Source organism: Tachypleus tridentatus, chromosome 1 (assembly GCF_004210375.1).
Source record: "Tachypleus tridentatus isolate NWPU-2018 chromosome 1, ASM421037v1, whole genome shotgun sequence".
NCBI lineage: Eukaryota > Metazoa > Arthropoda > Merostomata > Xiphosura > Limulidae > Tachypleus > Tachypleus tridentatus.
Genome location: NC_134825.1, coordinates 82320628 through 82337296, shown reverse-complemented (window position 1 = coordinate 82337296; position 16669 = coordinate 82320628). Strand labels below are relative to the sequence as shown.

Sequence of the window (16669 nt, the reverse complement as noted above, 5' to 3'; positions counted from 1 at the left end):
AGACTCGCACCGCTAGAAACCAGGGTTTGTACCCATGGTTGGCAGAACACAAATAGACCATTGTGTAACTTTGTGCTTCTTGGTCTTCCTTCGTCAGTGAAATCATTAACTATCACAACCAACGTCACACCATCGGCCTTGCTGATCCTTACTTTGTCACCCTGAAGCGACCAGACAGCTCAGGCTTTGTCAAAACTAATCAAGTAATTCATAATAACTTCCAAAACCATCAAAGAAAAATCAACATAATCCAGGAAAATAACCAACCTAAATCAAATCGCGAGAGGAGTGAAAGGGGACACCGACATCCCAGACTTCAGTTTGGAAAGCCGCCTTTCCTTCAAAACTTAATACCAGTCACGATTTCATTGCATAGCGGTCAACTCAAAATTCCACGGGCGGGGTTCAAGGGGAACAAGAACGTTCCTGAACACCCTAGTGGGTGAGAGAAGTCTCCAGGTTTGTCTCTTTTCAAACTACACCCTTACCACGAACGTGTAATTAGTGCTTTATTCAAAAAAACAAACAAAAAAAGCTATACTCGCATATTATAAAACTGGTATTAAAAATGAGGCACTAATCAGTGGAACTGGGATTTTACATATAAACTTTTTATTGTTTTAACGTGTAATGGTGAAGTTTCTGGTATAAGGATCTTCCATTAATTGTTTAATATTCTAATTGTCTCTTTTTTTCTTTTGTTTTTACTTAAGTTAGGTTAATCTTAACTACTAAAATTGTAGTACCAGCAACTAAGATTTCCATATTGCACAAAATTAGCTAAAACTATATGAATTTCATATTATTTTTGAAATAGTTAAGACAAAACTTCACACTAAGTTGTAACAAAGAAACTACCGTGTATATATTTATGTGAAAAGTATGTAGTCCAGTAATACGAAACTCGTATTTATAATGTTTTTAAATGTTACTGTTTTATTAAAACAAATAATTCTAAGTCCTATTTTCAGGAAGACTGCATCAATAATTATTAGCTAAGGTTAAATATTAATATTTTTTCTGTAAAAAATCGATAAACAACAATAAATCCAAAATAATTTGATTTGAAACATCTTAAATATTTATGCAACGAAACTACAGACATATAATAGTGACAATAAACAATGATATCTTTTAAGCAAGTAACGAAGTACAAATCCCTAATGTTATAATGATTAATTCAAACAGGATGAAATTCCGAAAATATTTTTATATTTATTAATATTTAAAAGCCAGATCGATCGTAAAGTCAGTACAATGTTAAATAATTAAGATTTTTTTTAAAAAATCAAATAACCCAAATCGGGTAATATGTATGGTAGTCCAAAACTACTGTCTTTTTGAACTTGCTCAGCAAAAACATATTTCCTGACTACAGTTTGTATAGAAGCGCACTGTAAACAGAAACTTAAATCACAATATAATATGTCAGTTTATATATATTTATTTATTGTGGTAATTACTATTGCCATGAACATACTTTTCACAAATTTACTAGTTTTCCAAAGAGCCTAAGTTATGTTACTGGTACAGATAAATTTCCGTAATTCGGAATTTTTTTTCTTTTCGAGTAACTTTATTTTGTGTTGTACGCACAATTTTTGCTTATTTATTAAGGTTTTATAAAATTTCAACTTGTGGCAGAGATTTTACTCCTACAATTTTAAAAGATACGAAGAAGTAAAAAAAACCAAAAAACTAAAATTCGCCGAGCAGAAAGATTTTTTTTTTGAGTTAAAGTTTTTATTCAGTCGCAAAAGTTACCTATCCAAGGAATATTTTATAATATTGGTCATAACTGGGAAAAACAAGTTTCCTTTTATCCAGATTTAATCATCTGTCAATCATGACGATTTAAGGGAATGAGAATCACAGGTACAAGGTAAATATGTCATTTTGAGACATATTTTTCGTGTGCACTTTAAAATTTTAAACTTAAGCGTTAGGTTCTGAAGTCGCCTCTCTCATGCCCTCGATATTATGGGTGAGAACAGCACAGGGAGCTAGCTCACTGTGTAGCTCCGTACTGAACTACAACCACCATTTCCAAATGTCATCATCTTGGAAAGGAATGTCTCGGCTTTCAGATTTGTGAATCGGAAATTAATATAAAATTAAATTAATGGAGAAACCAGTAATCAAATGCATATATACTAAGTAAGCGTATTAATAAAGTTTTTATTTTCGGTCATTTGATCATGATTTTTCAAATAATTACAAAATCTATATTGTTTGCTTTTTTTTCGTTGCTCAAGTGTTAAAAGTAAATGTTAATGTCTGAGAAACTAAACAATAAGTTTTAGAACGGTCATCATGTAGCTTGGGCTATTCAAGAAAAATTAAAAACAAAAGTTTACTTGCAATTTTATATAAATTTATAAGACATACTTTAACGTCTCACTCCCCCTCCATAATAAGTACATTTCTTTTGATCTATAAATAACTTCGAATTTTTAGAATATTTTAGAAACTACGACTTATTTTATTTAAAAAAAAACTTTGGAAAACATTACATTTTTCAGTTTGATTGACTATTACTACCTAGTCTTTTTGTTAAGCATTTACTTCTTCCTAGATTCACGTGTATTATAACTATATATTGTTTACTAAGATATTGAATTTTTTAAACTAATAAGATGATCGCCAGATGGCAATAAAGTATTAGTACTAGTCAGCTGTACGAGTATTTGCTATCAAAGCATACTATAATTGAACTATCTCAGAACTATATTTTATTTGTATTATCTATTTAATTGTAGGAAATAGGAAAAAGGACCAAAAATTTCTTAAAACTTTCTTTGTTTTGATTTTCTCCGAACTGATGTCAGTAGGAAAAGATGTCATGATTTGTTTGGACAGTGAAGAATACTGCATTGTTTTCACTGGAAGCAGTGGTTCTGATCAAGATGTTAATAAAGTAAATATTCTTGATATATGCGCACGTATACTTATACACAAAGACACTGATTTTGACATCGACGCTGCGTTTACAGCTTACTTCCATCATGGTACTAGAACAACACTGTATGTTAGACGCTGTACCAGTTGCACAGAAACCTGAAGACGACACTAGGCACTCTTGTATAAATCGATGCTGGAATGTCACAGTACGGTGTCGAAAAATCCTATTGATTTTGTTATATTTTCATCCTGAAAATCAAAACCAAAATAAGTGAGAAATTATATATATGTTCTGTTTTCTTGTGTATTTGGTTTTCCTAAATCAGTGATTGGCGGGTTATAATTACATAATTTCGAAATGTAATTTGTAGTTTATTGTGGTTATACAATAAATCATAATGTGATGAAATATAACTGTAGACTGACGTTTTCAATAATAATATCGATTTCAAGTCATAAACATGTAAAGAGAGGTTTTGAACTGTTACTTTATCTAAATATCACCACACTTTACATCTAGAATATTGTTTACATCTGTAATATTAAAATAACTGCAATTTATAAAGCTATAATAAATTTAGCTTCATCATATCAGAAAAATCAGATTTACAATAAATCCAAACATTAACTGATAAACTAATACCGTCTGAATGGTGCAAATATTTTTGGCTAGAATATAGGGTCTGTGGGGCGACGCTCCCCTTTTTAGGAAGATAAAAAAATACAGTTGGCTACTTATTCGTGTTTTTTTATATTTTTACTAACGAATAATTTTTTTTACACGTATACAATAATATAAACATGTAAAACAAAACAATATGCATATTGCTCAGAGTTCTGTGAATATGACTAAGGAGAAAAAAAATTCGTTGTGTGAATAATCATTTGTTTTTCACGTTACCGCTACAAACACTATGAACAATACTAACAAACGTAATTTTACATTCTGAAACTTACCATGAAATACTTCCCTAGGGATATACTGAATTAAAAGAAACGATATTAGAAAACTAGTAATGATGTTTCAAGGCATACTTCCATTTGTATACTAAACGCTCGAATGCTGCTTTTTTTCTCCAGTGATTTTGAAGTCTTCCTTCCCATTAGTAAATTATAGTTTTTACTTCAATCACTCTACAGTTATTTTATCAAATATTTCTCATTTTTCATATTTTTTTCACGCTCGTGCTCCAGTGTCGTCTGTCAGCAAGTCATGGCGTTGGTGTAAAAAATTAACGGTTATGGTATGCGAAAAACGAAAAAACCAAAAGAAATATAAGAATAGAAACACGAATATTGGCATATAGATAATGGAAATGCATTCATAATTACGTAAAGGAAGAATCTTCATATCCCTGAAGGCACCGGACATCTATAATTTCAGTTATATAAGCTGGAATAATCAGTATATATTAATTGGAAAAGTCTAAACTTTACTTTGTATGGCTGCTGAGTTAAATGTGAATATGGATTCTTCACTCGAATTTTTCGCGCATTGTAAAATAATGATCTGCTTGCTGCTTGTTTTTTTTTTTTCAAAAGCAGAAGAACAATTGTTGGAGTCTTCTTCGACGGATCATTACAGTCAGAGTTTAAAAGAAATACGTTATTAGAACTTTGAATTCAGAGAACCGTAGGATTACTAGAACTTGCAGACAACGCAGTTCGTTTTCTGATATCATTTACTACTACGTACCCGTGAGAAAGAAAATGTTCACCACCTGAAGCTCTGAAGTTCAAATCCAAAAGCAGAACGAATTCTGAACCTAACACGATGCTAAGGCTGACAACCATCACTCCAAACACTACACAACTTTGTTTATAAAACCAGATGCATAAACTGTATTGAAATGTAGAGAAGAAAATATGCGACTATTATTAATTAACAGTGTATAGTAATCTTTATACGTTTAATTTGTGAAATGATGCTGTTATTATGTGATTCGCTTAGCCATTCCTTCCTCAAAAACGTTCAGATGGTTCACGAACAAAAACTTTGGAACCACTACCCTGGAAGATATTACGCACATTGTTTATGTCTGATTTTGGATATGACAATGAGTATTTTCATAAGTTAATATTAAAGTCAATTAAGACGTAAATAAAGTTGATTAGATACAAAATTAGACTCACGGTTCACATATATATTGAGATTTATTTGAATCATAAAGTTTCAAATACTTTCATGTGCTCTTTGTTGAGTGGAGTACATAACTCAGTATTTTTGGCTTTCTCAGAGAAAGTGATAATTTCACTTGCATACAGCCTTTTCTTGTTCTACACGTTTAACTCTTAAAATATTTGATTCATGTGAATTCAAGTCCATTCAACAGTGCATTGCTATCAGACTTGTAGCTGAATAAAAATGCCAAAAATGTATTCTCAAGACGGCTGGTATGGGTAGTAAAACTTTAATTAAAATAAACTACAGAACAACGTTTCGACCTTTTTAGTTCATCTTCAGGTTAACAAAAAAAGTTTGCAACTAACCGTTGCCAGGCCCATGTCATGGGAACGAAAATATAAAAAGGTACGATACTGCAGGGGACGTTGCAGTTAGATGTTAGGTTATTAATTAGTATGCGTATAAAAGTTTTCCTTTGTATTGGCTCAATTTTGGTTTAAGTTGTTGCATAAGAAAGGCTTCTTTGATTTTGATTTTGTTTATATTTGTTTCCCTACTTTGTATCTGGGTGTTTTCTATAGTTATGTTGTGTTTACTTTAGTTGCGGTGTTCACAAACGTGTGCATGTATTTTGTTGTTGTTGTTCTTTGAATCTAGTTTCCATTTTTATGCTTGTTTCTCTGGTATAGAAGTCGTGTTGGTGTTGTGTTTGTCAGTCAGTGTAGTGTTTACATAGTATTGAATTTAGTTTTGTACCTGGTTTTTGAATACGTTTGGTGTTTACTGGAATGTTATGCTTTGTTATAAGTTTTTTTTACTCCAAATGTTGGTTATTTTTTGATGATATTGGGAAAATATGGTATGCAGCAGTGTAAAGTTTTGTAGTTTGTTGTTTCTTGAGTTATTATTGTTTGTTTGCTGTTGACCATGTTGTTGATCTAAATGTTTATGTGTGTACATTTCTTTCAACGGGTTTTGGAGGGAATCTGTTTATTCTGATGAAGTGTTGTTTTATTTTGTTGATTTCATCATTCATTTTATCGGGTGAACATAGTTTTATGGCTGTGTTTATTTGGTTTAATAATATGTTGAGTTTTTTTTCGTTTCACTTTCTGAGTCCCAGTATGGGGGATTTTTCTGTGGATTTCTGTTTTGAATTCTATATCGGTTTTTGTGATCTTGAGATTGAGAAATGCTTACTCAGTATAGTGGAGGGTATAAGGCTGAAATGATCACCTGAGATTCAATTTGTGTCATGAAATTGTTCGCTAGAACTGGTGACACGGGATTGCCCACACTTAAGCCATTTATTTGTAGGTAGTTTTGGTCATTGATACAGATATGTTGACGATACAATTGCTGGATTCACGTCTACAGGACACACTCTTAGTTTTTTTCAACCACTTTAATTCCATACACCCCTAACATTAAGTTCACCTGTGAACAGGAAAAACTAACCAAATACCATTTCTTAACCTCAAAATCACAAGAACCGATACACAGTTCAAAACAGAAATTCACAGAAAAATCACCCATACTGGACTACACATTCCCTGGGACTCAACACATGAAACAAAATAAATACTCAACATATTAAGAAACCAAAGACCTAAGAAGGTTAAAACGTTGTTTTATACTTTATTTTGATCAAAGTTTTAATACCCATACCAGTCGTCTTGAGAACACATTTTTATCTCAACTGGGTTTCTCGTCATCATTAAAAATGCCAAAACCCTTATGAGAGACAACATTCGTAGAGCTGTGATATTTTTTGACAATGTTTAACCAAAGACTGGCTTGGTTTGAATTTTGCACAATGCTACTCGAGGGCTGTCTGCTCTAGCTACCTCTAGTTTAGCAGTGATAAAAGTGAGTCAACACTGCTCACTGATAACTTTTGGGTTATTTTTACTAACAAATAGTGGGACTGACCACTACATTATAACGTCGGACGTCTAAAAGGATGAGCATGTTCGATAACTGCGGGTCGAACGCCATAACCACCAGGTCATGCTTATCAACTAAATAACACAAAATTTCAAAAAATTGACCTTTATGGTTTTCATGGAAACATGAAACCAGTAAAGCTCGACATTTAAGGACCCAACACCATAACATAAGTCAATACTGAGAAACACGCCTTAATTCGTGAAATGAAGACCTCTACTAAAACAACAACATTGGAATGAAGTTGGGTAGAGCTTCTGGCACCATAATAACAAAAGAAAGAAACAAGAACCTCAAAGTTGACTGTGAAAAGTTTACAAGTTGCTAACCGTACCTCAAAATAAACGACCGCAAGAACAGTTTAGAGGTCCAGCGAGGCCCTATGTTTAGTTTGCCGAACTATTGATCTTAGGTTACATGATTCGCGCCCTGCTATCACTAAAACAATCTGCGTTTCGCAATTTCGGGCTGCGGGTGCATTAAAAAAATAACAGTGCAATCCCATTGTTCGATCAGAGAAATCAATGAGTTAGGTGATGTTGACAAGCAGTATTTACTATAATTTATCGTTTTGAAACCAGGGACGGCTAGTGCAGATAGCTGTTGAGTAGCTTTATATGAATTTCCACAACAACCGGTTTAATTTAACCTGTGTGTATCGTGTTGGAAGATGAAGGTTTGTAAGCGCTTAAGTAAAATCGAAAATAAGACAAAAGACAAACTATGTGCGTGACATAGTTATGATAGCGATTTAGTAGGAATTTAATAAATAGTTCAGTGACAATTTCTGATTAGAGTTATCTATATACTTAAGGCGAAACTAAAAATCAACCTGATCATCAGTATAGCTAACTAAATATACTTTTCTTACGTATCTACTTATGATTATTAACATTTCCGTCCTAAATTCAAGTAATTTATGATACTAAAGATATCCGATGTGTGGACCTGGCATGGCCTGGTAGTTAAGGCATCCGACTCGCAATATGAGAGTCGTTAATTCCAATCCATTTCACCGAACATATTCGCCCTTTCAGCCGTAAGAACGTTATAAATAACGGCCAATCCCACTATTCGTTGGTAAAGGAGTAGCTCAAGAGTTGGCGCAAGGTAGTGTTGACTGACTACCGCCCATTACTGATAAGATAAGGCTTTAATTAGGCTAAAGCTAAACGTTTATTTGATGTAGCTTACAAACACCACTCTCTATCCAATGTTGTGGCAAGGTCGGTCCTATTTGTTAGATATAAGGACAGCTATAAAGTGTCTGAGGTTACTTTTGTAATTATTTACAACAACCGTCGCATTAAGATAATGCTCAACTTCAAAAATGCTATAGGGCTAAGTTTTTGTTCATTATATTTGATTTTATACAGGAACTAGTCTTACCCTTGTACAGGAATCAAGAAATTCGTCCATTGTAACTACGCCATCTTGATTGAGGTCTAACTTCTGCAAGTAAAATAGACCAAGTTAAATACCTATTTCTTCTCCAAAGACAGTAATTTTCTTATTTCTACATAAGCACTTGTGTACTATTTAAAAACAATTGAGGGAAAAAGTGGAGTTTTCCATGATCTTGCTATGACAAAGAACTCTTGTTGTTCAATAATGTTAGTGACTCTCCTGAATTCATTTTTATTAAAATCAAGTGTAATATGATTTCTGTACATCTTTTGCGTCTGCCTGGACTAATTGCTCTTTCTATTGTATACGGGTAAGAGTAATGTTTTGGTATCTTTTGTGGAGCATGATACAGATGAAAGGAAGGAAAGGTCTAGACGTACTTATAGAGAGGCCGTGTCTGGAACTAGGTTCCTTCCTAGGGCTAGACAAAGACGTGAAACAGGTGCCAGATGAAATAGATTACCTATCATCATATTTCTCTTGTAATACTGATTTAATATACATAGCATTTTCTTGGACTGTCTAAGCGATTTTTGTCTATAAAATATCTTTAGCGTTTTGGACAAAGCCCTGCGTTATTGCAGATGTCATCAAGCTCACCTCACAAGTGCCATTGAAGTGATTCAGTAATGTACCGACCGGAACCATGTAAATTGAACAAGCTTTAGCACTTTCCCGGTATTCATCTCATCTTACACGTGAATGGATTTCGTCTTGATTAAGTATAGATTCATAAATCAATGCAATCTAGTTTTACGACTAGATTTCTTGTAAATCCTAGATGATTGACAAGAGCTTTCTTGGCCTTCTTCTGCGTCCTTGAATGTGTCCATGTTAGCTATACATCAGTACAACGGATGGTGACTGGTCAAATGAAAATCGTCATAGCTTTCTTACTGCTATCGTTTTTAAGCACCGCAGATGTCTTGTTATTAGTGAATTAACTTGCCAATATACTGAAAGTTAAAACATTAAATGAAGTTTTAGTAGGTGATATGAAGTAATAAAAACTTATTTTACAGAGGTTTAATTAATGTCATTTCGTGAAAATATGTATAGTTGATAACACAAATGTTGTGTTTGAAATACCCAATGAATATTACATTTTGCTGATAGGAAAACGTTGTCCTTGCTGCAGACAAGTTTCAGTTAATAACTAGTTTGGGAAAGAAACACTAAACCTTCTAAACTGTTTTGTTATTATATTTGCTGCATACTTGTATGATACTTGTATGTTTTATAATTTGATTTTGTTCACTTTACTTACCATAAACATAGTATTTGTGGTATCTGGAGACACGAGGCTCTTTTACGAAATTATCAACATGTAACAGCTTTCTAAACTGAGCAGATGCTTGTGAGAAATATAGTTTATTTTACTTATTCTCCTGTCACATTGATTATCACATGATAGATTAGGTACTTATACTTGGTAGATTGTTTCCCAGTCTAGAGAATGAAAGTGGAGGACTTACTTGAGCCATCTTGTAGCCATATTAGGCAAATATTGTTGGAACTATGGCGTAAAAACCCTCAGTGGGTATGTGATTAAATTAGTCATTAGGTGGATAACTATAGATGTGCCGTGACGAAAACTGTAGAATGCTTTTGATGAGAGTTTTTGAACACAATATTTTTGCTAAGAACACGTTAACACCACTTTCGTTGGAAGGAAACGGCAAAATATATCCTAAGTTCTCCAGTCAACTGTATTGTTGATCTAAGAGTGTTCACAATCTGTTAGCCACACTCTGTGAAACTTGGCATGTTTGATTGTCTTCGAGCCGACCTATTACTTTACACATTATGAAAACTTCCAGACGTTTTCGTTGGGACTTTGGTATGTTTCACTCTCAATGTACTTCTCTACACAAACATTGTTATTACTGAAACTGTTGACTAAGAACAAATTGTGTTTACTTTTTAAATAGCACTGAAATGCACACATAACAACATACCTAACCTATTTACAGAGTGAGGCTTTTGTCAACTTGAAGAATAAAAGTCATTTCACTCTAGAAAAGACAGAAGCTATCTTTTAAGCCACATCTTTAATAATGTTATAGCTATGATATAGAAAACTGAGTTTTCTCTTGATTGCTTCTGAGCAGTGATTTGTACATGTTCAGAAATGTTTTGTTACTTTTGTAATAAACATTTTTTACAGTAAATGTTGTTGTTTGTTATTAAGCACAAATAGCTATCTGTGCTCTACCGCTCTACCCAATACGTTTATTGAAACCAAGATTCTAGCAGAGTAAGTCCGTAGACGTGCTACTGTGCCACTAGGGAGCGTATAGTATGAAATCTGTTTACTTAATTCTTCTAGTCAGATTTCTAGCACATTCTCCACTAAAAGTTCAGGGCTGTATGTGTTGTTCATAAAAATACGGATACTTCAGAATGATAATACGTAAGACTAGCGATTTTTTCCTAACGCATGTGTTTCATCAGAAATATGAAATGAAATTAGCAACACTCATGTATAGCATCGACATTATGAAGGATGTAACGACGCTTAAGTCAGATAAACAGGAAATTTCGTCCACTTTGCAACTTTGTCCAACTAAAAAGTCCACTTTTAAATTCGCGATGTCGTAATTAAAATACTCAATAATAACTATTTGCAAGATTCATAAATTAGTTTGATGAACACACTTTACTTCAGATGAAAAATTATATTCAGAAAATGTTATATTTTTCACCATGGTATACTAAATAAATACCAAACATTTTAAAAATAAATTATAATAATTATCACCTTAAACACCCTGTCCACATGTTCTTTTGTTGTATGGTCGTCAACAACAGAATCGACTGCTTTTCCCATCTGTTCATAAATGGAAGTGACAATCCTGGAGAGCTCGTCCTTGGTGATGTAACCATCACCATTAATGTCGTATAAGTTAAAGGTCCATTTAAGCTTTTCTTGAACAGACCCACGAGACAAGACAGATAATCCTATGACAAAGTCCTGCATGTAAATGAGAAGAAAAAAATATACGTATTAAAATACTAATGAAACTGATCATCTGGAACAAAGGGTGATGAAACTGAGAGAAATTGAATCAGAAGACATGTCTGTAGAGTTCTGTGTGGCTGGTGTGTTGAAAAAAGCACTGGAAAACCGTCGTCTTCATACACTAAATATATAAGAAAAAGCAATGTAAACTATGTTGCAGAGATATTGTCAAGATGCACGGATGCTAAATAGAGTATGACCAGACGGAGGAACATGGACTGTAATGATAACGACATGATGAGGCTCCAAACACATTTTTCTATAATGTACCAACCTTGTGTAATGCATATATTAAATAAATTGTGATTTTTATACGAACTATCCTCTATATTTCTATATTATTTTTTTCTTGTTGTTGTGCTGGGCGGTAGTACTTCGTGTCTGCGTGAGAGCATAATTATTCTTGGACTGTGAAATTCAATATTTAGTGTTATTCGTTTTATTTATTCAGTGTACGTTTCAAGCAAATTAGATTACTTTTCCTATATGATAGTTAACCATAAAAGGAAACCGCTTAATTATTAAGGGTTATATTTTTAATGCTTGAAATGGTATATTGGGTATCTGAAACTGTTTCATAGTAAAATAAAACATGCATAACATGACTTAAAACACTTTAATTAGGAATAACGTTATCTTAAACTACACAACACCTCAGCTACAGGAAATACTATAAAGAATGTATACAAAATTACAGAAGGTGGAATAAAAAAAAAAACGTACAGAAAACGTGTATAACAATATCCATTACAAAGTTATTTACAGTAAATATTACAGTTGATATTAATATAATCTTAGTATAGTTACATCAAAAATACCGTAAACTTACCGTAAATGTTATTGAGCCAGTGTGATCTTGGTCAAACGTGTTAAAAACGTAGTGGGCATACTGACTAGTGTCGCCCCCTCGTGGAAAATATTGAGCATAAATTCCTTTGAAGGTTTCTTCTTTCACCATTCCTGACGGACATTCCTGAAGTATTAGATGGGCGTTACTAAAGCAGCAAGTCTGACTCAACCATACCAAAGAACAACAGAAATATAGGATGTTACTATTTACAACATCCTCACAAATATGCAGGTTACACAAATAAAGAATGGTTTATGTGTAACAGAGGGACATTATCTATAACAGAGAGACATTATGTATAACAGGGGGACAGGTGGAAGGATTGATAAGAGGACAAGAAACTATACGAACATCTATAAATAAGTGAATTTTAAACTGTAAGTGGAAACCTAAATATATCACTACCGAACAACTCACCACATCCCTTTTATCAAGGAAAGTTTCAGACATTATATTTTATTCAACGTGACAAAACAAAATAAGTTAAGTATCACTTCATAAACACTTTATATTTTACACTGAGAATATTCTGTTAAAAACGGCTATTGCTTAATCTGCCCAAAAGATCAGTGAGAAATCAACGAGAAAATCCAATCATCAAGAAGGATATACAAAAGCTGAATAAAATTAACATATTATTTAATTAATAACTGTAACACAGACGTCTGTACCAAAATTAATAACTGTAACACACACGTCTGCACCAAAATCAATAATTGTAACACACATCTGTACCAAAATTAATAATTGTCGGTTGGACCAAAGGCTAGACAATCTGCTCTTTATTAATTAAAGATAATTAAAGAAGGCTTTTCACTGCCGATTTTATGGTGGATTCTTTTAAGATTAAGCTCTTTGGTAACATCGACCAGTTAATTTTCGTATAACAGTAGGTTTAACGTTAAATAGCTAGTATGATAGGAAGGTTTAGAACCGTTAGAAAGAACAAGTAACGGCAGCAAAAAGAAACAACTCGTTGGGGCAATCTAATAACAAACAATGAATATATCTTATGCTTATACTAGGATTCTAATAAGAAGCTTAGGTTTTCGTTATAGTTCAATGGAATTTACAAGCTCTATTTTATATAAAGACTTCAAGGAACAAGTTCAAGTATGGCCTTTTATCTGTTCTTTCCAGAATAGCATGATATAATGAGAATACATTTCTAAGGCAACTTCTTTATGGATCGAAGATAAAATGTTTCACATCAGATAGAAGTCAACTTTGTTCTTTGACGTATGCTTATGATAATGTTTCCACAGTATATTCTACAATAGTTTTGCTATCAGTATCGAAACTAGCACAGTCTTACTTTAATCCATAATATTTTTGAGTTTGTTTTTCCATAACGTTTCTTTAACTTTTTCTTTGTATAATTAGAGTTGTAGGTAACTTGGTTAACAACACAATTAGACAGTAAATAGTCGTGATACCATTAACAATACATTGTGTTGAGCTAAATGGACTGAAATTTCCAAAAACAAACAAACCTGTTCAAAACATTTTAAAGTATACCTACTTCATTTTATCATAATTATTTTCCTGTATAGATTACCTTTAATCATTTTAATGAGCAATTATATTGGATAAATACTCTAATTAGATAATAGAAATGTAAAAATAATAATTATACAATACATTCGTCACTATGGTAATTAAGGATAAAAAAGTCGCATTACTTATAATAACAAAATCACTCTTTATAGCTATAATATTGGAAGACATAGCTAAAGTATCACTATTATATAACAGAAATAACACATTGCCAGTATATAAAATAACAAATGCAGCAATGCTGCTGTTACATTACAATGGTAAAACATCATTTATGTCCAACAAAACCACAGGTGACATATTCTTAGTGTACAAGACAGCAGTCAAAATATTGTAATCTGTAATAATCTGTAATTTAATGTAATTGATAAAAAATCATTACCAGATATAACAGATAAACCACGACTATTATTAGATAACATAAATAATTTATCGCTACTGTTAGAAAATATGACAAATAAAGCGTCGTTTCTATTAATAGAGATAACAGGTAAAACATCGCGATGTTTGATAACAGAAATAAAACACCGCGAATATTAGATAACAGAAACGACATATCGTTGCTCATGTGTTATTCTCAGATATTTTTCGAGCTCAGCTGAGTTACACAAGCTAAACAATTTGAATAAAAATGCGCATTTCCAATAAACAACAGTCAGAGCTTAAAAACAATTACATCTCGTGGTCGCTATTAATGGTGAACCCAAATATCATCAATTCCATTTGTAAGTCTGATCTGAGCCGTAAATCATCTTTAAGACTGAGAATACACGGCATTATGCACGAAAAACAACATCGCTTTTTTTCTGAAAGTGAAGATGCTATCCAACATTGACAGTCATTTTCTCTACAAAATAATGGATATTTTGTCTTTGAGATATCACTCGACTTACCAGTGGATCACTATCTATTCCTATGCATTATGTTGTACGTTAACAGAATCTCTCCCACGAGAAAGTGTATGTGACATCACAATTGAATGGTCTAATTCCGTAGAGGGTGATAAGAAAAAGCAACTGTTTTTTTTTTTTTTTACCAATATTGTGTATGAAGACCACATTGTCAATATGAAGAGAAGTGACAGAAATTTTATACTAAATAAGAACGTAGAAAACACATAGTATACCCACATACTACAATGATAAGTGGGTGAGTATAATGTAGCTATTAAAGAACCTTCAACGAAAAAAGATAGAAATTTTTAAACTCGTATGATAAAATTACTATTGGATAATTTTTAAACTAGGGTTGATGAATAACACACAAGTGTAGAAGTACACTTAAGGTTTTAATATCTTACCTGTTTAAAACCTCGATACATGAGCTGCAACTCCCTTTTATTAAACTTAGTGATTTCACATAATGTGTCCAGAGCTTCAGGAGTATATCTGTCTTGTTGAACGTCAACTTCTTCGTATTCACTGTCTACAGTGACAAACAGGAAATAAACAGTCTAATATGTGAGTGATAAGAACTGCTTGCCACGCACGATCAACTAGTAACCTTTTTATTGTTATTTAAGAAATAAAAATTATTCTCAGCTAGTGACTTTAAATGCTTCTATGATTTTTTTTTAATTTCTATCTGCGGACGCGTTCTTCAGGTAATGTAAGCATATTAAGTCTGTTAACTGAATATTAAAAATATCTATATTTTCTTTCTGTCTGTGTGTTTTATACGGATGCATCGTATTTAAAGATCTTTGCTTACTTTTCAACTATATTTTTGAGTAAATATTGTTATTTTGAAGGTATAACAGTAAAGAACAATTTATGAGAAAGAGTTTTCTTGTCTCAACTCAACGTAATGAATTCACTTTGCTTTTACATTTAATATTAATTATTCTGTCGTACTAAATCCCCAATTATCATACGAACGATTTTGTTAGAAAAGATAGATAAATGTTACGATTTAATAAGAGACACAAGCAAAAGGTCAAGATGACAGGAAAACCATACTACCTTGTTACAAAAAAAGATAGGTCATATGCTGTGACATAATATAGGTCACACTATACAAGTCGAATTTAGTTTTGGTAAAAATAAAAATATTTAGATCGGATCTCTCTCTCTCTCTCTGGGATTTGGGTGATCTTACATACTCTGGAGGGTCAGATACGCTTTGACCTCTTTCTCCTTCCTTTATTTCATGATCATGCAGTGTAGGTTGGTATGGCTACTGCTTTAGGGTCAGAATGGTCTGAGTTTACTCCAACCATTTTCAGGGTCCATGTCCCAGTTTCGTACATTTATCGATATTATTTGCCCCATCAGTGTTAAGTCTAGTTTGACGGTAGCTTCTTTTCTTTCTCCCTTATATATATTAATATTATTTGCCCCATCAGTGTTAAGTCTAGTTTGATGGTAGCTTCTTTTCCTTTCTCCCTTATATATATTAATATTATTTGCCCCATCAGTGTTAAGTCTAGTTTGACGGTAGCTTCTTTTTCTTTCTCCCTTATATATATTAATATTATTTGCCCCATCAGTGTTAAGTCTAGTTTGATGGTAGCTTCTTTTTCTTTCTCCCTTATATATATTAATATTATTTGTTTATTATTTTAATTTATTTTTGTGTTCAAAATATATATTAATCGGTGAGAGATATTTAGGACTATCTTCATCATGTATGCGGTACCTATTTAGTTCGCATAATAATTCATTTTTCATCCAGTTTTTATCAAAATACATTATTGTACTATATAGGAATCTATCTACTATGGTTGATATGTTTGAATATTTGTGTATGAAGTTAGATTACGTGGTTCTAGGAACTTTGTGAGGAGTGTGTTTTGTATTGTTTGCAGCTTGGTTTTTATTATCTTGTCACTTACAGTAATTGAAACTGGAGCTGAATAGTG

The 16669-nt window shown here is 32.6% G+C and overlaps 1 protein-coding gene across 3 annotated transcripts in view; it reads right to left on the bottom strand.

The window, feature by feature from the left end:
• Positions 1-1285: 1285 nt before the first annotated feature.
• Positions 1286-16669, bottom strand: part of LOC143253644 (A-type potassium channel modulatory protein KCNIP1-like) — a 141358-nt gene continuing 125974 nt past the window's right edge. For 2 of the 3 annotated variants that reach the window (XM_076507847.1, XM_076507856.1), the window contains 5 exons: positions 15110-15234; positions 12232-12375; positions 11142-11354; positions 8363-8425; positions 1286-3150 (listed from right to left, as the gene is read on the bottom strand). In XM_076507847.1, the coding sequence (XP_076363962.1) occupies positions 3103-3150; positions 8363-8425; positions 11142-11354; positions 12232-12375; positions 15110-15234 (593 nt within the window). In that variant the 3' untranslated portion in view covers positions 1286-3102. Of the gene's footprint in view, positions 3151-8362; positions 8426-11141; positions 11355-12231; positions 12412-15109; positions 15235-16669 lie in introns of all 3 variants that reach the window. The other variant, XM_076507838.1, reaches the window with a different exon arrangement.